The following is a 23,644-nucleotide window of genomic DNA, read 5'->3' on the forward strand; positions in this document are numbered from 1 at the left end:
TTCCAGACTCTATAATATATCTCTCGAGATACAGATTTACGAGCCTGTAACATAGTATTAATCACGGAGTCAGAGAAACCTCTATGACCAAGAATCAAGCGTTCAATCTCCACACCTTTAAATTTAAGGATTTCAGATCCGGATGGAAAAAAGGACCTTGAGACAGAAGGTCTGGTCTTAACGGAAGAGTCCATGGTTGGCAAGATGCCATCCGGACAAGATCCGCATACCAAAACCTGTGAGGCCATGCCGGAGCTATTAGCAGAACAAACGAGCATTCCCTCAGAATCTTGGAGATTACTCTTGGAAGAAGAACTAGAGGCGGAAAGATATAGGCAGGATGATACTTCCAAGGAAGTGATAATGCATCCACTGCCTCCGCCTGAGGATCCCGGGATCTGGACAGATACCTGGGAAGTTTCTTGTTTAGATGAGAGGCCATCAGATCTATCTCTGGGAGCCCCCACATTTGAACAATCTGAAGAAATACCTCTGGGTGAAGAGACCATTCGCCCGGATGCAACGTTTGGCGACTGAGATAATCCGCTTCCCAATTGTCTACACCTGGGATATGAACCGCAGAGATTAGACAGGAGCTGGATTCCGCCCAAACCAAAATTCGAGATACTTCTTTCATAGCCAGAGGACTGTGAGTCCCTCCTTGATGATTGATGTATGCCACAGTTGTGACATTGTCTGTCTGAAAACAAATGAACGATTCTCTCTTCAGAAGAGGCCAAAACTGAAGAGCTCTGAAAACTGCACGGAGTTCCAAGATATTGATCGGTAATCTCACCTCCTGAGATTCCCAAACTCCTTGTGCCGTCAGAGATCCCCACACAGCTCCCCAACCTGTGAGACTTGCATCTGTTGAAATTACAGTCCAGGTCGGAAGAACAAAAGAAGCCCCCTGAATTAAACGATGGTGATCTGTCCACCACGTTAGAGAGTGCCGAACAATCGGTTTTAAAGATATTAATTGATATATCTTCGTGTAATCCCTGCACCATTGGTTCAGCATACAGAGCTGAAGAGGTCGCATGTGAAAACGAGCAAAGGGGATCGCGTCCGATGCAGCAGTCATAAGACCTAGAATTTCCATGCATAAGGCTACCGAAGGGAATGATTGAGACTGAAGGTTTCGACAGGCTGTAATCAATTTTAGACGTCTCTTGTCTGTTAAAGACAAAGTCATGGACACTGAATCTATCTGGAAACCCAGAAAGGTTACCCTTGTTTGAGGAATCAAAGAACTTTTTGGTAAATTGATCCTCCAACCATGATCTTGAAGAAACAACACAAGTCAATTCGTATGAGACTCTGCTAAATGTAAAGACGGAGCAAGTACCAAGATATCGTCCAAATAAGGAAATACCACAATACCCTGTTCTCTGATTACAGACAGAAGGGCACCGAGAATCTTTGTGAAAATTCTTGGAGCTGTAGCAAGGCCAAACGGTAGAGCCACAAATTGGTAATGCTTGTCTAGAAAAGAGAATCTCAGGAACTGATAATGATCTGGATGAATCGGAATATGCAGATATGCATCCTGTAAATCTATTGTGGACATATAATTCCCTTGCTGAACAAAAGGCAATATAGTCCTTACAGTTACCATCTTGAACGTTGGTATCCTTACATAACGATTCAATAATTTTAGATCCAGAACTGGTCTGAAGGAATTCTCCTTCTTTGGTACAATGAAGAGATTTGAATAAAACCCCATCCCCTGTTCCGGAACTGGAACTGGCATAATTACTCCAGCCAACTCTAGATCTGAAACACAATTCAGAAATGCTTGAGCTTTCACTGGATTTACTGGGACACGGGAAAGAAAAAATCTCTTTGCAGGAGGTCTCATCTTGAAACCAATTCTGTACCCTTCTGAAACAATGTTCTGAATCCAAAGATTGTGAACAGAATTGATCCAAATTTCTTTGAAAAAACGTAACCTGCCCCCTACCAGCTGAACTGGAATGAGGGCCGTACCTTCATGTGAACTTAGAAGCAGGCTTTGCCTTTCTAGCAGGCTTGGATTTATTCCAGACTGGAGATGGTTTCCAAACTGACACTGCTCCTGAGGACGAAGGATCAGGCTTTTGTTCTTTGTTGAAACGAAAGGAACGAAAACGATTGTTAGCCCTGTTTTTACCTTTAGACTTTTTATCCTGTGGTAAAAAAGTTCCTTTCCCACCAGTAACAGTTGAAATAATAGAATCCAACTGAGAACCAAATAATTTGTTTCCCTGGAAAGAAATGGAAAGTAGAGTTGATTTAGAAGCCATATCAGCATTCCAAGTCTTAAGCCATAAAGCTCTTCTGGCTAAGATAGCCAGAGACATAAATCTAACATCAACTCTAATAATATCAAAAATGGCATCACAGATGAAATTATTAGCATGCTGGAGAAGAATAATAATATCATGAGAATCACGATTTGTAACTTGTTGCGCTAGAGTTTCCAACCAAAAAGTTGAAGCTGCAGCAACATCAGCCAATGATATAGCAGGTCTAAGAAGATTACCTGAACATAGATAAGCTTTTCTTAGAAAAGATTCAATTTTTCTATCTAAAGGATCCTTAAACGAGGTACCATCTGATGTAGGAATGGTAGTACGTTTAGCAAGGGTAGAAATAGCCCCATCAACTTTAGGGATTTTGTCCCAAAATTCTAACCTGTCAGGCGGAACAGGATATAATTGCTTAAAACGTTTAGAAGGAGTAAATGAATTACCCAATCTATCCCATTCCTTAGCAATTACTGCAGAAATAGCATTAGGAACAGGAAAGACTTCTGGAATAACCGCAGGAGCTTTAAAAACCTTATCCAAACGTATAGAATTAGTATCAAGAGGACTAGAATCCTCTATTTCTAAAGCAATTAGTACTTCTTTAAGTAAAGAGCGAATAAATTCCATCTTAAATAAATATGAAGATTTATCAGCATCAATCTCTGAGACAGAATCCTCTGAACCAGAAGAGTCCAAAGAATCAGAATGATGGTGTTCATTTAAAAATTCATCTGTAGAGAGAGAAGATTTAAAAGACTTTTTACGTTTACTAGAAGGAGAAATAACAGACAAAGCCTTCTTTATGGATTCAGAAACAAAATCTCTTATGTTATCAGGAACATTCTGCACCTTAGATGTTGAGGGAACTGCAACAGGCAATGGTACATCACTAAAGGAAATATTATCTGCATTAACAAGTTTGTCATGACATTTAATACAAACAACAGCTGGAGGAATAGCTACCAAAAGTTTACAGCAGATACACTTAGCTTTGGTAGATCCAGCAGGCAGAGGTTTTCCTGTAGTATCTTCTGGCTCAGATGCAACGTGAGACATCTTGCAATATGTAAGAGAAAAAACAACATATAAAGCAAAATAGATCAAATTCCTTATAAGACAGTTTCAGGAATGGGAAAAAAATGCCAAACATCAAGCTTCTAGCAACCAGAAGCAAATGAAAAATGAGACTGAAATAATGTGGAGACAAAAGCGACGCCCATATTTTTTGGCGCCAAATAAGACGCCCACATTATTTGGCGCCTAAATGCTTTTGGCGCCAAAAATGACGCCACATCCGGAACGCCGACATCTTTGGCGCAAAATAACGTCAAAAATGACGCAACTTCCGGCGACACGTATGACGCCGGAAACGGAAATGAATTTTTGCGCCAAAAAAGTCCGCGCCAAGAATGACGCAATAAAATGAAGCATTTTCAGCCCCCGCGAGCCTAACAGCCCACAGGGAAAAAGTCAAATTTTTGAGGTAAGAAAAAATATGATAATTAAAGCATAATCCCAAATATGAAACTGACTGTCTGGAAATAAGGAAAGTTGAACATTCTGAGTCAAGGCAAATAAATGTTTGAATACATATATTTAGAACTTTATAAATAAAGTGCCCAACCATAGCTTAGAGTGTCACAGAAAATAAGACTTACTTACCCCAGGACACTCATCTACATGTTTGTAGAAAGCCAAACCAGTACTGAAACGAGAATCAGTAGAGGAAATGGTAAATATAAGAGTATATCGTCGATCTGAAAAGGGAGGTAAGAGATGAATCTCTACGACCGATAACAGAGAACCTTATGAAATAGACCCCGTAGAAGGAGATCACTGCATTCAATAGGCAATACTCTCCTCACATCCCTCTGACATTCACTGCACGCTGAGAGGAAAACCGGGCTCCAACTTGCTGCGGAGCGCATATCAACGTAGAATCTAGCACAAACTTACTTCACCACCTCCCTTGGAGGCAAAGTTTGTAAAACTGATTTGTGGGTGTGGTGAGGGGTGTATTTATAGGCATTTTAAGGTTTGGGAAACTTTGCCCCTCCTGGTAGGAATGTATATCCCATACGTCACTAGCTCATGGACTCTTGTTAATTACATGAAAGAAATGGCAGAAGCTTTCTGACCTTTTCTAGAACCGGAAAAGATGACAAATAGACTAGAAGTCTTTCGGAAAGACTTAGTAGCCTCAACATAATATTTCAAAGCTCTAACATCCAAAGAATGCAACAATTTCTCCTTAGAATTCTTAGGATTAGGACATAATGAAGGAACCACAATTTCTCTACTAATGTTGTTGGAATTCACAACCTTAGGTAAAAATTCAAAATTAGTTCGCAACACCGCCTTATCCTGATGAAAAATCAGAAAAGGAGACTCACAAGAAAGAGCAGATAATTCAGAGACAAAAGGAACAAAACTTTCCAAGAAAGTAATTTAATGTCCAATGAATGCATGGGTTGAAAAGGAGGAGCTTGAAGAGCCCTCAGAACCAAATTCAAACTCCAAGGAAGAGAAATAGACTTAATGACAGGTTTCATACGAACTAAAGCTTGTACAAAACAATGAATATCAGGAAGATTAGCAATCTTTCTGTGAAAAAGAACAGAAAGAGCAGAGATTTGTCCTTTCAAGGAACTTGCGGACAAACCTTTATCTAAACCATCCTGAAGAAACTGTAAAATTCTCGGAATTCTAAAAGAATGCCAGGAAAAATGATGAGAAAGACACCAAGAAATATAAGTCTTCCAGACTCTATAATATATCTCTCTAGATACAGATTTACGAGCCTGTAACATAGTATTAATCACAGAGTCAGAGAAACCTCTTTGACCAAGAATCAAGCGTTCAATCTCCATACCTTTAAATTTAAGGATTTGAGATCCTGATGGAAAAAAGGACCTTGCGACAGAAGGTCTGGTCTTAACGGAAGAGTCCACGGCTGGCAAGAGGCCATCCGGACAAGATCCGCATACCAAAACCTGTGAGGCCATGCTGGAGCTACCAGCAGAACAAACGAGCATTCCTTCAGAATCTTGGAGATTACTCTTGGAAGAAGAACTAGAGGCGGAAAGATATAGGCAGGATGATACTTCCAAGGAAGTGATAATGCATCCACTGCCTCCGCCTGAGGATCCCGGGATCTGGACAGATACCTGGGAAGTTTGTTTAGATGAGAAGCCATCAGATCTATTTCTGGGAGTTCCCACATTTGAACAATCTGAAGAAATACCTCTGGGTGAAGAGACCATTCGCCCGGATGCAACGTTTGGCGACTGAGATAATCCGCTTCCCAATTGTCTATACCTGGGATATGAACCGCAGAGATTAGACAGGAGCTGGATTCCGCCCAAACCAGAATTCGAGATACTTCTTTCATAGCCAGAGGACTGTGAGTCCCTCCTTGATGATTGATGTATGCCACAGTTGTGACATTGTCTGTCTGAAAACAAATGAACGACTCTCTCTTTAGAAGAGGCCAAGACTGAAGAGCTCTGAAAATTGCACGGAGTTCCAAAATATTGATCGGTAATCTCACCTCCTGAGATTCCCAAACCCCTTGTGCCGTCAGAGACCCCCACACAGCTCCCCAACCTGTAAGACTTGCATCTGTTGAAATTACAGTCCAGGTCGGAAGAACAAAAGAAGCCCCCTGAACTAAACGATGGTGATCTGTCCACCACGTCAGAGAATGTCGGACAATCGGTTTTAAAGATATTAATTTAGATATCTTTGTGTAATCCCTGCACCATTGGTTCAGCATACAGAGCTGAAGAGGTCGCATGTGAAAACGAGCAAAGGGGATCGCGTCCGATGCAGCAGTCATAAGACCTAGAATTTCCATGCATAAGGCTACCGAAGGGAATGATTGTGACTGAAGGTTTCGACAAGCTGAAATCAATTTTAGACGTCTCTTGTCTGTCAAAGACAGAGTCATGGACACTGAATCTATCTGGAAACCTAAAAAGGTTACCCTTGTCTGAGGAATCAATGAACTTTTTGGTAAATTGATCCTCCAACCATGATCTTGAAGAAACAACACAAGTCGATTCGTATGAGATTCTGCTAAATGTGAAGACTGAGCAAGTACCAAGATATCGTCCAAATAAGGAAATACCACAATACCCTGTTCTCTGATTACAGACAGAAGGGCACCGAGAACCTTTGTAAAAATTCTTGGAGCTGTAGCTAGGCCAAACGGCAGAGCCACAAACTGGTAATGCTTGTCCAGGAAAGAGAATCTCAGGAACTGATAGTGATCTGGATGAATCGGAATATGCAGATATGCATCCTGTAAATCTATTGTAGACATATAATGCCCTTGCTGAACAAAAGGCAAGATAGTCCTTACAGTTACCATTTTGAATGTTGGTATCCTTACATAACGATTCAATATTTTTAGATCCAGAACTGGTCTGAAGGAATTCTCCTTCTTGGGTACAATGAAGAGATTCGAATAAAACCCCAGCCCCTGTTCCAAAACTGGAACTGGCATAATTACTCCAGCCAACTCTAGATCTGAAACACATTTCAGAAATGCTTGAGCTTTCACTGGGTTTACTGGGACACGGGAAAGAAAAAATCTCTTTGCAGGAGGTCTTATCTTGAAACCAATTCTGTACCCTTCTGAAACAATGTTCTGAATCCAAAGATTGTGAACAGAATTGATCCAAATTTCTTTGAAAAAACGTAATCTGCCCCCTACCAGCTGAGCAGGAATGAGGGCCGCACCTTCATGTGGACTTAGAAGCTGGCTTTGCTTTTCTAGAAGGCTTGGATTTATTCCAGACTGGAGATGGTTTCCAAACTGAAACTGCTCCTGAGGATGAAGGATCAGGCTTTTGTTCTTTGTTGAAACGAAAGGAACGAAAACGATTATTAGCCCTGTTTTTACCTTTAGATTTTTTATCCTGTGGTAAAAAAGTTCCTTTCCCACCAGTAACAGTTGAGATAATAGAATCCAACTGAGAACCAAATAATTTATTACCCTGGAAAGAAAGGGAAAGTAGAGTCGATTTAGAAGACATATCAGCATTCCAAGTTTTAAGCCATAAAGCTCTTCTAGCTAAAATAGCTAGAGACATAAACCTGACATCAACTCTGATAATATCAAAAATGGCATCACAGATAAAATTATTAGCATGTTGAAGAATAATAATATTATGAGAATCATGATCTGTTACTTGTTGCGCTAAAGTTTCCAACCAAAAAGTTGAAGCTGCAGCAACATCAGCCAATGATATAGCAGGTCTAAGAAGAAGATTACCTGAACACAGATAAGCTTTTCTTAGAAAGGATTCAATTTTCCTATCTAAAGGATCCTTAAAGGAAGTACCATCTGCCGTAGGAATAGTAGTACGTTTAGCAAGGGTAGAAATAGCCACATCAACTTTAGGGATTTTGTCCCAAAACTCTAATCTGTCGGATGGTACAGGATATAATTGCTTAAAACGTTTAGAAGGAGTAAATGAATTACCCAAATTATTCCATTCTCTGGAAATTACTTCAGAAATAGCACCAGGAACAGGAAAAACTTCTGGAATAACCACAGGAGATTTAAAGACCTTGTCTAAACGTTTAGATTTAGTATCAAGAGGACCAGAATCCTCAATTTCTAATGCAATTAGGACTTCTTTAAGTAAAGAACGGATAAATTCCATTTTAAATAAATATGACGATTTATCAGCATCAACCTCTGAGACAGAATCCTCTGTATCAGAAGAATCATTAGAATCAGAATGATGATGATCATTTAAAAATTCATCTGTATAAAGAGAAGTTTTAAAAGACTTTTTAGGTTTACCAGAAGGAGGAATAACAGACATAACCTTCTTAATGGATTCAGAAACAAAATCTCTTATGTTATCAGGAACACTCTGAACATTAGATGTTGATGGAACTGCAACAGGTAATGGTACTTTACTAAAGGAAATATTTTCTGCATTAACAAGTTTGTCATGACATTTAATAGAAACAACAGCTGGAGGAACAACTACCAAAAGTTTACAGCAGATACACTTAGCTTTGGTAGTTCCAGCACCAGGCAGCGATTTTCCAGTAGTATCTTCTGACTCAGTTGCAACGTGGGACATCTTGCAATATGTAATAGAAAAAACAACATATAAAGCAAAATTGATCAAATTCCTTAAATGACAATTTCAGGAATGGGAAAAAATGCCAGTGAACAAGCTTCTAGCAACCAGAAGCAATAAATAATGAGACTTAAATAAAGTGGAGACAAAATTGACGCCCACATTATTTGGCGCCTAAATGCTATTAGCGCCAAAAATGACGCCACATCCGGAACGCCGACATTTTTGGCGCGAAAAACTTCAAAAATGACGCAACTTCCGGCGACACGTATGACGCCGGAAATAGAAAAAAAAATTTGCGCCAAGAAAGTCCGCGCCAAGAATGACGCAATAAAATGAAGCATTTTCAGCCCCCGCGAGCCTAACAGCCCATAGGGAAGTCAAATTTTAAGGTAAGATAAAAATGATATATTCAAATGCATTATCCCAAATATGAAACTGACTGTCTGAAATAAGGAAATGTTGAACATCCTGAGTCAAGGCAAATAAATGTTTGAATACATATATTTAGAACTTTATAAAAAAGTGCCCAACCATAGCTTTAGAGTGTCACAGAAAATAAGATTTACTTACCCCAGGACACTCATCTACATGTTGTAGAAAGCCAAACCAGTACTGAAACGAGAATCAGTAGAGGTAATGGTATATAAGAGTATATCGTCGATCTGAAAAGGGAGGTAAGAGATGAATCTCTACGACCGATAACAGAGAACCTATGAAATAGACCCCGTAGAAGGAGATCATTGAATTCAAACAGGCAATACTCTCCTCACATCCCTCTGACATTCACTGCACGCTGAGAGGAAAACCGGGCTCCAACCTGCTGCGGAGCGCATATCAACGTAGAATCTAGCACAAACTTACTTCACCACCTCCATAGGAGGCAAAGTTTGTAAAAACTGATTTGTGGGTGTGGTGAGGGGTGTATTTATAGGCATTTTGAGGTTTGGGAAACTTTGCCCCTCCTGGTAGGAATGTATATCCCATACGTCACTAGCTCATGGACTCTTGCTAATTACATGAAAGAAAACAAAAAACGTATGGGTCTCTATACTCCCTCGCATTACACTACCGAAAATCAGAGACACTGTTATATTCTCCATTTGCTTTTAACCCTCCACCTAAAACATCCATTTCCCTCACATCTACATGTTTCAATACCTGATGAAGGGTAGTTAAATAATCATGGGTAACAAATACCCAACTGCCCCTGGAGGTTTTTGTTGGTACATTTCTGCAATCACGATTACCACAACCTGTATAGGGGCTTTATTTTAAAGAGGGGCTTCTAAGTGTTTAAACATTGGAGTTATGTCAAGATGCAGTAAGTACAAATATATAGTCTCTGAACTGGTTGAAAGCACACACCTAACCATTAAAGTCAATACATTAATGGGAACCTGCATTTGGATGGCAGTAGAAGGTACTCAAGTCAACCTGCATTTGGATGGCAGTAGAAGGTACTCAAGTCAACTGTGCTTTTTTTTTTTTTTTTTTAAATGCCAAAACACACACACACACACACACACACACACACCCATCATAGGGATGGCCAAACGTTCCTGGCTCCTACATTTTGAACAAACTTGTTGAGCACTGACTTAAATCATACATTTTGAAGAGATTTAAAAAAAAAAAAAAAAAAAAAAAAAAAAAAAGTCCCTTTCAGGTAAAGAGAAAAAAAAAATAAAAAAAAATTGTGATACATCTCTCCATTTATATTCATTCATTCATTCTCTCTCTCTCTCTCTCTCTCTCTCTACACATAAAATATATATATATATATACATACATATATATACACACACACCATTTTATTAGATACACCTTGGTACTACAGGGTTGGACCCCCTTTAGCCTTCAGAACTGGTTTAATTCTTTGTGGCTTAGATTCAACAAAGAGTTGGAAACATTCCTCAGAGATTTTGGTCCATATTGACATGATAGCATCAGGCAGTTGCTGCAGATTTGACGGCTGCACATCCATGATAATAATCTCCCATTCCACCACATCCCAAAGGTGCTCTATTGGATTGAGATCTGGTGACTGTAGAGGCAATTTAAGTACAGTGAACTCATTGTCATGTTTAAGAAACCAGGTTTAAGATGATTTGAGCTTTGTGACACAGTGCATTATCCTGCTGAAAGTAGCCATCAAGATGGGTACACTGTAGTCACAAAGGGATGGACATGGTCAGCAACAATACTCAGGTAGGCAGTGGGGTTTAAACGATGCTCAATTGGTACTAATGGCCCAAAGTGTGCCAAGAAAATATCCCCCACACCATTACACCACCACCAGCCTGAACCATTGATACAAGGCAGGATGGGTCCATGCTTTCATGTAGTTTATGCCAAATTCTGACCCTACCATCTGAATGTCGCAACTGAAATCGAGACTTATCAGACCAGGCAATGATTTTCCAATCTTCTATTATCCAATTTTGGTGAGCCCGTGCAAATTGTAGCCTCAGTTTTCTGTTAGGCTCGACAGGAGTGTCACCGGTGTGGTGTTCTGCTGCTGTAGCCCATCTGCTTCAAGGTTCAACATTGTTGTTGTGCGTTCAGAGATGGTATACCTTGGTTGTAACGAGGGGTTATTTGAGTTACTGTTGCCTTTCTATCATCTTGCACCAGTCTGCCCATTCTCCTCTGATATCAACAAGGCATTTTCATCCACGCAACTGCCGCTCACTGGATATTTTCTCTTTTTCGGACCATTCTCTGTAAACATTAGTGATGGTTGTGCGTGAAAATCCCAGTAGATCACCAGTTTTTTTTTAAATACCCAACAACCATGCCATGTTCAAAGTCACTTAAAAACTCTCTTACCCATTCTGATGCCCGGTTTGAACTTCAGCAAGTCGTCTTCACCACATCTAGATGCCTAAATGCATTGAGTTGCTGCCATGTGATTGGCTGATTAGCAATTTCTGTTACCCAGCAATTGAACAGGTGTACCTAATAAAGTGTCCAGTGAGTGTGAAAATATATATATATATATATATATATATATATATATATATATATATATATATATATATACATATATATAAATAAATAAATAATTAAATAAATAAATGTCTATATACATCTACCACTGTATATTTATCTTTTTTTAATATAAATAAAAGCCAACAGTTACCCTTCTACAAAAAATGCATTGATAATTCGGTCTCCTAGAGGATTGATGGCCAGTTCTGGTATCCGCTGAAAATCTTCCCGACTGAAATAAGAATAAAAAGCAAATGTAAATTTTTTAGTATGAAAAGGATTATGCAGATTTCTGATCAGGTACATAAAGTAGGAGTGTCCAAACTTACCAAATGAGGAACAAAACAGTTTCTCTCCTCCCATATTTAGGTCAGCGAACAAGCTTTAGTAAGGTTATTATATAATACACACACTTAGTATGCATCTATATACACAGACACACACAATTTGAATAAACAATTTTGCCAAGATATCACATTGCCATTATGATTCTAAATAACTGAACATACCCAGGGAGTATAAAATCAGACAAATGCAATAGAGAGGAGCAGGCTCATACCGAACCTCTACTGCACGGTATGTGGGTAGGTACTATTTGCGTAATGGAGAACCATGTGTTGCACAAGAGTCAATTAGGCAAAAACTATTAGGAATATATCTCAGTGTTTAAAAGGGACCGAAAAGTCAAAATTAAAATTGCATGATTCAAAGTATATAAATTTTAAAAGGGACAGTCAAGTCCAAAATAAACTTTCAACAATAACTTTCCAATTTACCACCAATTTTGCTTTCTTCTCTTGGTATTCTTATTTGAAAGTTAAACCTAGGTAGGCTCATATGCTAATTTCTTAGATCTTGAAAGCTGCCTCTAATCTGAATGCATTTTGACAGATTTTCACCACTAGAGGGCATTAGTTCATGTGTGTCATATAGATAACATTGAGCTCATGCATGTGAAGTTACCCTGGAGTGAGCAATGATTGGCTAAAATGCAAGTCTGTCAAAAGAACTGAAATAAGGGGGCAGTTTGCAGAGGTTCAGATACAAGGTAATCACAGAGGTAAAACGTGTATTAGAAATTTGTTGGTTATGCAAAACTGGGGAATGGGTAAGAAAGGGATTATCTATCTTTTTAAACAACAATTCTGGTGTTGACTGTCCCTTTAAGACTTTTAAATTCACTTCTACTTTCAAATGTGATTCATTCTCTTGGTATCCCTTGTTTGGAGCTAGAAGCTGATTGGTTTCAACACACATTTGTCTCTTGTGATTGGCTAACTAGATGTGCTCAGCTAGTTGCCAGTAGTGCAATGCTGTTCCTTCAGCAAAAGATAAGAGAATGAAACAAATTTAATAAACGTAAATTTAAAAGTGGTTTAAAATTGTATATTTTATCCAAATCATGAAAGAAAATATTGGGATTTCTCTCTGTAAGGTTACTCACATATGGCAGGGGACAATAAAAAAAAAAAAACACTGCAGAGATGGAATGTGACTTCTGTGCTTTATATTTGATAAAAACAGAATTTATGCTTACCTGATACATTTCTTTCTCCAACGGTGTGTCCGGTCCACAGCGTCATCCATTACTTGTGGGAATATTCTCTTCCCCAACAGGAAATGGCAAAGAGCACAGCAAAAGCTGCCCATATAGCCCCACCTCTGGCTCCGCCCCCAGTCATTCGACCGACGGTTAGGAGAAAAAAAGGAGAAACTATAGGGTGCCGTGGTGACTGTAGTGTATAGAGAAAGAAATTTTTCAAACCTGATTAAAAAACCAGGGCGGGCCGTGGACCGGACACACCGTTGGAGAAAGAAATTGATCAGGTAAGCATAAATTCTGTTTTCTCCAACATTGGTGTGTCCGGTCCACGGCGTCATCCATTACTTGTGGGAACCAATACCAAAGCTTTAGGACACGGATGAAGGGAGGGAGCAAATCAGGTTACCTAAACGGAAGGCACCACGGCTTGCAAAACCTTTCTCCCAAAAATAGCCTCCGAAGAAGCATAAGTATCGAATTTGTAAAATTTGGCAAAAGTGTGCAGAGAAGACCAAGTCGCTGCCTTACATATCTGATCAACAGAAGCCTCGTTCTTGAAGGCCCATGTGGAAGCCCAGCCCTAGTAGAGTGAGCTGTGATTCGTTCAGGAGGCTGCCGTCCGGTAGTGTCATAAGCCAATCGGATGATGCTTTTCAGCCAGAAAGAAAGAGAGGTAGCAGTAGCTTTTTGTCCTCTCCTCTTACCAGAGTAAACGACAAACAAAGATGAAGTTTGTCTGAAATCCTTTGTTGCGTCTAAATAGAACTTTAAAGCACGGACCACATCTAAATTGTGTAACAAACGTTCCTTCTTTGAAACTGGATTCGGACACAGAGAAGGAACAACTATTTCATGGTTAATATTCTTGTTGGAAACTACTTTTGGAAGAAAACCAGGTTTGGTACGCAAAATGACCTTATCTGAATGGAACACCAGATAGGGTGGATCACACTGCAAAGCAGATAATTCAGAAACTCTTCTAGCAGAAGAAATAGCAACCAAAAACAGAACTTTCCAAGATAGTAACTTAATATCTATGGAATGTAGAGGTTCAAACGGAACCCCTTGAAGAACTGAAAGAACTAAATTTAGACTCCAAGGAGGAGTCATAGGTCTGTAAACAGGCTTGATTCTGACCAAAGCCTATACAAAAGCTTGTACATCTGGCACAGCTGACAGGCGTTTGTGTAACAAAACAGATAAAGCAGAAATCTGTCCTTTTAGAGAACGCGCTGACAACCCTTTATCCAAACCCTCTTGGAGAAAGGAATGAATCTTAGGAATTTTAATTTTACTCCAGGAGAATCCCTTGGATTCACACCAACAGATATATTTTTTCCATATTTTATGGTAAATCTTTATAGTCACAGGTTTTCTGGCTTGGACCAGAGTATCTATCACTGAATTTGAAAACCCACGCTTGGATAAAATCAAGCGTTCAATTTCCAAGCAGTCAGCTGCAGAGAAACTAGATTTGGATGTTCGAATGGACCTTGTACTAGAAGATCCTGTCTCAAAGGTAGCTTCCATGGTGGAGCCGATGACATATTCACCAGGTCTGCATACCAAGTCCTGCGTGGCCACGCAGGAGCTATCAGAATCACAGAGGCCTTCTCCTGTTTGATCCTGGCTACGAGCCTGGGAAGGAGAGGAAACGGTGGAAACACATAAGCTAGGTTGAACGACCAAGGCGCCACAAATGCATCCACTAGAGTCGCCTTGGGATCCCTGGGATCCCTAGCAAGGAACCTTGAAGTTCTGACGAGACGCCATCAGATCCATGTCTGGAATGCCCCATAATTGAGTTAACTGGGCAAAGACCTCCGGGTGGAGTTCCCACTCCCCCGGATGGAAAGTCTGACGACTCAAATAATCCGCCTCCCAGTTGTCCACTCCTGGGATGTGAATTGCAGATAGATGGCAGGAGTGATCCTCCGCCCATTTGATGATCTTGCATACCTCTCTCATCGCCAAGGAACTCTTTGTTCCTCCCTGATGGTTGATGCAAGCTACAGTCGTCATGTTGTCCGACTGGAATCTTATGAATCCGGCCTTCGCTAGTTGAGGCCAAGCCCGGAGCGCATTGAATATCGCTCTCAGTTCCAGGATGTTTATCGGGAGAAGAGACTCTTCCCGAGACCATAGACCCTGAGCTTTCAGGGAGTCCCAGACCGCGCCCCAGCCTAATAGACTGGCGTCGGTTGTGACAATGACCCACTCTGGTCTACGGAAACTCATTCCCTGAGACAGGTGATCCCGAGTCAACCACCAACGGAGTGAGTCTCTGGTTAACTGGTCTACTTGAATCTGGGGAAACAAGTCTGCATAATCCCCATTCCACTGTCTGAGCATGCACAGTTGCAATGGTCTTAGATGAATTTGAGCAAAAGGAACCACGTCCATTGCTGCCACCATTAGACCTATTACTTCCATGCACTGAGCTATGGAAGGCTGAGGAATAGAATGAAGAACTTGACAAGCCTTTAGAAGCTTTAATTTTCTGACCTCTGTCAGAAAGATCTTCATTTCTACAGAATCTATTATTGTTCCCAGAAAGGGAACTCTTGTAGACTGGGACAGGGAACTCTTTTCCACGTTCACCTTCCACCCGTGAGACCTGAGAAAGGCTAATACAATGTCTGTATGAGCCTTTGATCTGGAAAGGGACGACGCTTGGACTAGAATGTCGTCTAGGTAAGGTGCCACTGCAATGCCCTCGGTCTTAGAACCGCTAGAAGGGACCCTAGCACCTTTGTGAAGATTCTGGGAGCAGTGGCTAAACCGAACGGAAGAACAACGAACTGGTAATGTTTGTCCAGAAAGGCGAACCTTAGGAACTGATGATGATCTTTGTGGATAGGAATATGTAGGTACGCATCCTTTAAATCCACGGTAGTCATATATTGACCCTCCTGGATTGTAGGTAAAATTGTTCGAATGGTTTCCATTTTGAACGATGGAACTCTGAGGAATTTGTTTAGAATTTTTAAATCCAGAATTGGTCTGAAAGTTCCCTCTTTTTTGGGAACTACAAACAGGTTTGAGTAAAACCCCGGACCTTGTTCCGCTGTTGGAACTGGGTGTATCACTCCCATCTTTAATAGGTCTCTTACGCAATGTAAGAATGCCTGTCTCTTTATCTGGTCTGAAGATAAGCGAGACATGTGGAACCTTCCCCTTGGAGGAAGTTCCTTGAATTCTAGAAGATAACCCTGAGAGACTATTTCTAGTGCCCAGGGATCCGGAACATCTCTTGCCCAAGCCTGAGCAAAGAGAGAAAGTCTGCCCCCTACTAGATCCGGTCCCGGATCGGGGGCTACCCCTTCATGCTGTCTTGGTAGCAGCAGCAGGCTTCTTGGCCTGTTTACCCTTGTTCCAGCCTTGCATTGGTTTCCAAGCTGGCTTAGCCTGGGAAGCGTTACCCTCTTGTCTAGAGGCTGCAGAGTTAGGAGACGGTCCGTTCCTGAAGTTACGAAAGGAATGAAAATTGGACTTATTCTTAGCCTTAAAAGGCCTATCCTGTGGGAGGGCATGGCCCTTTCCCCCAGTGATGTCTGAAATAATCTCCTTCAATTCTGGTCCAAAAAGGGTCTTACCTTTGAAAGGAATATTAAGCAATTTTGTCTTGGAAGATACATCCGCCGACCAAGACTTTAGCCAGAGCGCTCTGCGCGCCACAATTGCAAACCCTGAATTTTTCGCCGCTAACCTCGCCAATTGCAAAGCGGCATCTAAAATAAAGGAATTAGCTAACTTAAGTGCGTGAATTCTGTCCATGACTTCCTCATATGGAGTCTCCATATTAAGCGACTTTTCTAGTTCATCGAACCAAAAATACGCCGCCGTAGTGACAGGAATAATGCACGAAATTGGTTGGAGGAGGAAACCTTGCTGAACAAAAATCTTTTTAAGCAAACCCTACAATTTTTTATCCATAGAATCTTTGAAAGCACAATTGTCCTCAATGGGAATAGTCGTGCGTTTGGCTAGCATAGAAACTGCCCCCTCAACCTTAGAGACTGTTTGCCATGCGTCCTTCCTTGGGTCGACCATGGGGAACATTTTCTTAAATATAGGAGGTGGGACAAAAGGTATGCCTGGTTTCTCCCACTCCTTAGTCACTATGTCTGCCACCCTTTTAGGTATCGGAAAGGCATCAGGGTGCACAGGGACCTCTAGGAATTTGTCCATTTTGCACAATTTTTCTGGAATGACCAAAGAGTCACAATCATCCAGAGTAGTTAGTACCTCCTTAAGTAAGGCGCGGAGATGCTCTAACTTAAATTTAAACGTCACAACATCAGGTTCTGCCTGTTGAGAAACTCTTCCTGAATCAGAAATTTCTCCCTCCGACAAACCCTCCCTCACTGCCAATTCTGACTGGTGTGAGGGTATGACAGATAAATTATCGTCAGCGCACTCTTGCTCTACTGTATTTAAAACTGAGCAATCACGCTTTCTTTGAAATGCTGGCATTTTGGATAAAATATTAGCTATAGAATTATCCATTACTGCCGTTAACTGTTGCATAGTAACAAGCATTGGCGCGCTAGATATACTAGGAGTCGCATGCGCGGGCATAACTGGTATTGACACAGAAGGAGAGGATGGTGAACTACCCCCACTACCTTCATTTGAGGAATCATCTTGGGCAACCTTATTAAATGTGACAGTACTGTCCTTACTTTGTCTGGACGCCATGGCACAATTATCACATACATTTGAAGGGGGGACCACCTTGGCCTCCATACATACAGAACATGTTCTATCTGAAGGTACAGACATGTTAGACAGGCTTATACAGGCTAATAATGCAATAAAACCGTTTTTAAACAAAACCGTTACCGTCTCTTTAAATGTTAAACAGAGCACACTTTATTTCTGAATGTGTGAAAAACTATGAAGGAAATATCCGATCTTTACCAAATTTGCACCCTAGTGTCTTAATGCTTTAAAAGTATTGCACCCCAATTTTCAAGTTTGTAACCTCTTAAATGAGGAAACCGGAGCTGTTTTATCAATTAACAATTTTAAACCCACTACAGTCCCAGCCACAGCGTTTGCTGCGGCTTCACCTGTCCTTGGGGGTTATTCGCCACAGAAATAAGCCTTCCAGGAACGTTTTTAATGGCCACCAGACCCTCTCACATGAAGCTGCATGCACTGCATCCAAAAGAAACTGCGCAATAAAGGCGCGAAAATGAGGCTCTGCCTACTAGAGTGAAAGGCCCTTCCTGACTGGGAAAGGTGACTAAACGACTGCCTGGCGCTTAAAAACGTTATCAAATTATTCTCAAGTGTTAAAACACTTCAAACCACATATAAATATCGAATAAAGCAATCGATTTAGCCCTCAATAGTGTCAACCAGTATATAGCCCATTAATAAGCCTTCATTCTGTTATGAGTTTAAGAAAATGGCTTACCGATCCCAAAGAGGGAAAATGACAGTCTTCTAGCATTACTAAGTCTTGTTAGAAAATGGACTAGTCATACCTTGAGCAGAAAAGTCTGCAAACTGACACCACATACTCTTCACCATCTCCGTGGAGATGCTACTTGTTCAGAGCGGCAAAGAGAATGACTGGGGGGCGGAGCCAGAGGAGGGGCAGCTTTTGCTGTGCTCTTTGCCATTTCCTGTTGGGGAAGAGAATATTCCCACAAGTAATGGATGAAGCCGTGGACCGGACACACCAATGTTGGAGAAAACTATACAGGTTTTTTTTTTTTATGTTTAATAGTAGATTGGTGCCATATCCAAACAACATGGATACCGATTAGTAATTATACCTAATGCACAGAGAATACTTGTCAAATCAGCATCCATTTAAGTATAAATATTATCACCAGGAGATTTAAAATAAAAAATAAATACAATTTAAAAAAAAAAGAATTCAAATTTATTTGTAAATTAAAAGAGATATGAAATACAAAATGTTTTCTTTCATTATTCAGATAGAGCATGCAAATTTTAAGCAACTTTCTAATTTACTTCTATTATCAATTTTTCTTCAATCTCTTGGTATGATATATATATATATATAGATATATATATATAGATATATATATAGATATATATATATATATATATATATATACATATATATACATATATATACATACACACACACACATACATACATACATACATACACACACAGCAACCAAACAGCCGCTAGAACCTAGGTGCTTTGCTACTCTTGAACTGTCCTAGATAAACCGTTTAGCAAAGGTTAACAAGTAAATGGAATGTTGTTTAAAATTGTATTCTCTATCTGAATCATGAGAGAAAATGTTTGAGTTTCATGTCCCTTTAAAACACCAATTTCCATTTTGTAAGGAGGTCGTAAAGTATTAACACTACATTTATACTTTGTAGTCAAGTACACCGACTCTAAAATGTTTTGTATGCCCTGAATTCATGAGTAGGGGAGAAACTTTCACACATTCTCCAAATACTCTCCATAAAGCTCCTAAGTAGGCCATATGTAAGCCAGCAGGAAGAAGAGGATAGTACGAAGGATAGATTCCCACCTTTGCCAAGAAAGCAGAATAATCCACTTCATTCAATCAATACTTTTTCTTACAGTCATAAGGCAGATAGTGGTAATCATTTTTTTTTAGCGGTATATACCTATTAATAAATAATATATACGGCATCAAACAGGAACTGAATCAATTAAAAGGGAAATAATACTCATATGCTAAATCACTTGAAACTAATGCAGTACAACTGTAAAAAGCTGACAAGAAAATATCACCTGAGGATCTCTATGTAAAAAAGGAAGATATTTTACCTCACAATCTCCTCAGCTCAGCAGAGTAAGTTCTGTGTAAAAAGTTATAATTCAGCTGCTGCCCAGCTGCAGGTTAAAAAAAATAAAAAAAATAAAGAAGAAATGAACAGCAGCGAATCAGCATCAACAGTGCTGAGGTCATGAACTCATTTACTGTGATCTCATGAGATTTGACTTAACTCTCATGAGATTTCATAGTAAACTTCCTTAAACTGAATAGGGAAATAAAATGAGTGTGCACGAGGCTCAATCCCTTAGCTGTCCCGGGACAGACATACTGATTTGCTGTGGCTACTGAGGAACGTTTGAGGTAAAATATATATATATATATATATATATATATATATATATATATATATATATATATATATATATATATATATATATATATATATATATATATATATATATATATGTGAACATAGAGATGTTAAGGTGATATTTTCTAGTCAGCTTTTTACAGCTATGCTGCATTACTTTCAAGTGTTTCAACATTTGGGTATCATGGCCCTTTAACAAAACTAAATTATACACACACACACACACACACATTTTGTTTTCAAAACTGGAAAGAAACATTAAAGAGGGGGGGGATCAGTAATGCAAAATAAGCTTGTGTAGTCACACCTAGTGCTATCACTTACGTGACTTCCAAGACACTTCTATGAAAGCTCAGCTATTGCAAATAAAAATGTGCAAAAGGCCCTGTGTTTAGCAATGACATATTTAAAAAGGGTACAAAGTACAACTACATGAAATAATTCGTCAGGGGGTGAGATAAATAGTTTATTAAAAAGGTCACAGTGATAAGGAAACAAAAAGTCCAAAGGAAAAAAAAAAAAAAAAAAAAAAAAAAAAAAGGCAAGGAGTGGCATGAGCAATTGTAACATATGAAATAGCAACAAATAAAAGTCCAGGAGATTAATTACACACTGGCCAATAAGTATTTTTTTTTTGTGCGTGTCATTGTTACATTCTATGCCAGGGACATACAACATAAGACACAAAACCTCTAGTTCTATTTGGTCCCTAATATAGATTTATTTAAGTCTTTGAGATTGTGTCTATACATCTTTATCTTGCTAACAAAACATTTGGGTATCATGGTCCTTTAAGGGTACTTGAGGACTGGGGTTGAGAAACACGGTTATCCTATAGCAATCCAACCAGAATGTCTTTCACAAGGTGTTTACTCTCTCAAAACTTATTTGGTTCAGATGGTGTCAAGCGTGTGTGGCGGCAACCAGGTGAGGAGTACAAAGACAAGTGTGTCTTGCCTACAGTCAAGCATGGTGGTTGGAGTGTCATGGTCTGGGCCTGCATGAGTGCTGCCGGCACTGGGGAGCTACAGTTCATTGAGGGAACCATGAATGCCAACATGTACTGTGATATACTGAAGCAGAGCATGATGCCATCCCATCGGAGACTGAGCCACAGGGCAGTATTCCAACATGATAACGACCCCAAACACACCTCCAAGACGACCACTGCCTTGCTAAAGAAGCTGAGGGTAAAGGTGATGGACTAGCCAAGCATGACTCCAGACCTAAACCCTATTGAGCATCTATGGGGCATCCTCAAACGGAAGGTGGGGGGGAGGTATCCAACATCCACCAGCTCCATGATGTTGTCATGAAGGAGTGGTAGAGGACTCCAGTGGCCACCTCTGAAGTTTGATGTACTCACTTTTGTTGCCAACGGTTTAAACATTAATGGCTGTGTGTTGAGTTATTTTGAGTGGAGAGCAAATTTACACTGTTATACAGGCTGTACACACTGATCCAATCACCGGATCATTTTTTATAAGGTGCCAGTGCTTTCTTAGGATTTTCCTCATCATCCCATGATCCTCACTATATGTGGTGATAAATGGAACATCTATCATTTCTTTCTTCTCAAACTCCTTATTTTTATATTCTAAAAGTGAATTTCTCTCTGTAACCCTAGCTCTTGTAATGGCTGCTTTAATATTCTTCTCCTGATAGCCTCTATCTCTAAACCTATCTTCCAATATTCCTATTTGCTCATCAAAATCCATTAATCTGGAACAATTTTTTCGAATCCTTAGACATTGACCAACCGGAATATTGTCTATCCATTTCTTATAATGGCAGCTAGTAGCATGGATGTAGTTATTTGCATCCGTGGGTTTAAAATGGGTTTTAGTTATACACTCTTTATTTTCCACAACTAAATCTAAATCCAGGAAAGTTATTTTTTCCTTACTAATATTATATGTAAAAGTCAGGCCCCTATCATTACTGTTCATAGTATTAAATAAATCTATGAGGGACTCTTCACTCCCACGCCAAATAAAGGATTCGAAAAAATTGTTCCAGATTAATGGATTTTGATGAGCAAATAGGAATATTGGAAGATAGGTTTAGAGATAGAGGCTATCAGGAGAAGAATATTAAAGCAGCCATTACAAGAGCTAGGGTTACAGAGAGAAATTCACTTTTAGAATATAAAAATAAGGAATTTGAGAAGAAAGAAATGATAGATGTTCCATTTATCACCACATATAGTGAGAATCATGGGATGATGAGGAAAATCCTAAGAAAGCACTGGCACCTTATAAAAAATGATCCGGTGATTGGAGACAAGCTCCCCCCATACCCAAGGATAGTATATAAAAAAACGAAAAATTTTAAAACAATCCTAGCCCCTAGCGAATTTAAACGGAAGAAAGAAAGACCCCCGAAAGATAGAGATCTAAGAGGAGAGGAAATAAGAGGCTTCTTCCCCTGTGTCACTTGTAAAGCCTGTAGAAATGGGATTAAAAAGAAGGATGTAGTGATCCCAGGTATGGACAAAGAGTATAAGATCAAGGATACAATTAGGTGCAATAGCAAGGGTGTAGTGTATATGTTACAATGCTCATGTAAATATCTTTACATAGGGGAAACAACAAGGATGTTGAGAGATAGAGTTAGGGAACATCTATGGAATATAGAAAAAGGGAAGCTGGATACACATTTATACCAACATTTTAGAGAGATACATAAAAATAACATCAAGGACCTCACATTTTGGGGATTGTGTTTGGTAAGGAAAGATTGGAGGGGGGGCAATTTCGAAAATAAACTTTTAAAAAGAGAAGCTGAGTTAATTTATAATTTTAATACACTGTACCCCAATGGTCTTAACTCAGAATTGGCTCCTTTTTTAATGTAATTTTTAATGTAATTTATAAGGTAATTTTTATGTAATTCAAGGTAATTAATTTATTTATTTTTAAACTAATATATTTTTTTATCCATTTGTGCCATACTATTTCCTCATAGAATGATTTGTCTTAATATAATATTGATTAGATCTATTACATATATTCAATACTAGATTCCCTTGCTTGCTTATTTATTTATATATGCCTCTTACAATATACCCCTATTAATAATATATGAAGATTTTAAAAGATTAAAATGATTTTAGAAATGTCTTTTCACTTCTTGTCTACCATGTCTTTTGATAGTTATGCTCTAAGGTTTTGTATATACTAGTATTTTAATATAACTCCCCCCCTAGTCACAATTTTTTCCGTATTTCTCAGATTTAATTTTCAAAACTGAATTTATATTTTATTGAAATTTATAAATTTATTTTATTACATTTTTATTTTTATTTACATTAGAAATTTATTCTACAATTTATTCTTCAATAAAATATATGTTTTTAGAGTAGCATATTATTACGTTTTTTGCATTTAAGATAGAATTTGAGATAGCCTATATGAATGGATTCATGAATGAATGTTTAAAATTGATTAAGCATGTGTCTCTGTATCGATTCCCACATTTAACATAAGCTAGAAGGTAATGAACAATTGACGAATCAGGAGCTACAGCGGGGTTTTTAAGATAGCACAGGTGCAGGGTAAAGTATCTTGACAAAGACCCACACGGGTTGAAACGCG

At 39.2% G+C, this 23,644-nt stretch overlaps 1 protein-coding gene across 1 annotated transcript in view; it reads right to left on the bottom strand.

Moving 5' to 3' along the window:
• The window catches only part of CHP1 (calcineurin like EF-hand protein 1), an 86,616-nt gene that overhangs the window by 36,031 nt on the left and 26,941 nt on the right, over window positions 1–23,644 (bottom strand). Inside the window, exon 3 of the mRNA XM_053697873.1 lies at window positions 11,541–11,621. Coding sequence (XP_053553848.1) covers window positions 11,541–11,621 — 81 coding nt within the window. The remainder of the gene's footprint in view (window positions 1–11,540; window positions 11,622–23,644) is intronic.

This window comes from Bombina bombina, chromosome 1, assembly GCF_027579735.1.
Source record: "Bombina bombina isolate aBomBom1 chromosome 1, aBomBom1.pri, whole genome shotgun sequence".
Taxonomy (NCBI): domain Eukaryota; kingdom Metazoa; phylum Chordata; class Amphibia; order Anura; family Bombinatoridae; genus Bombina; species Bombina bombina.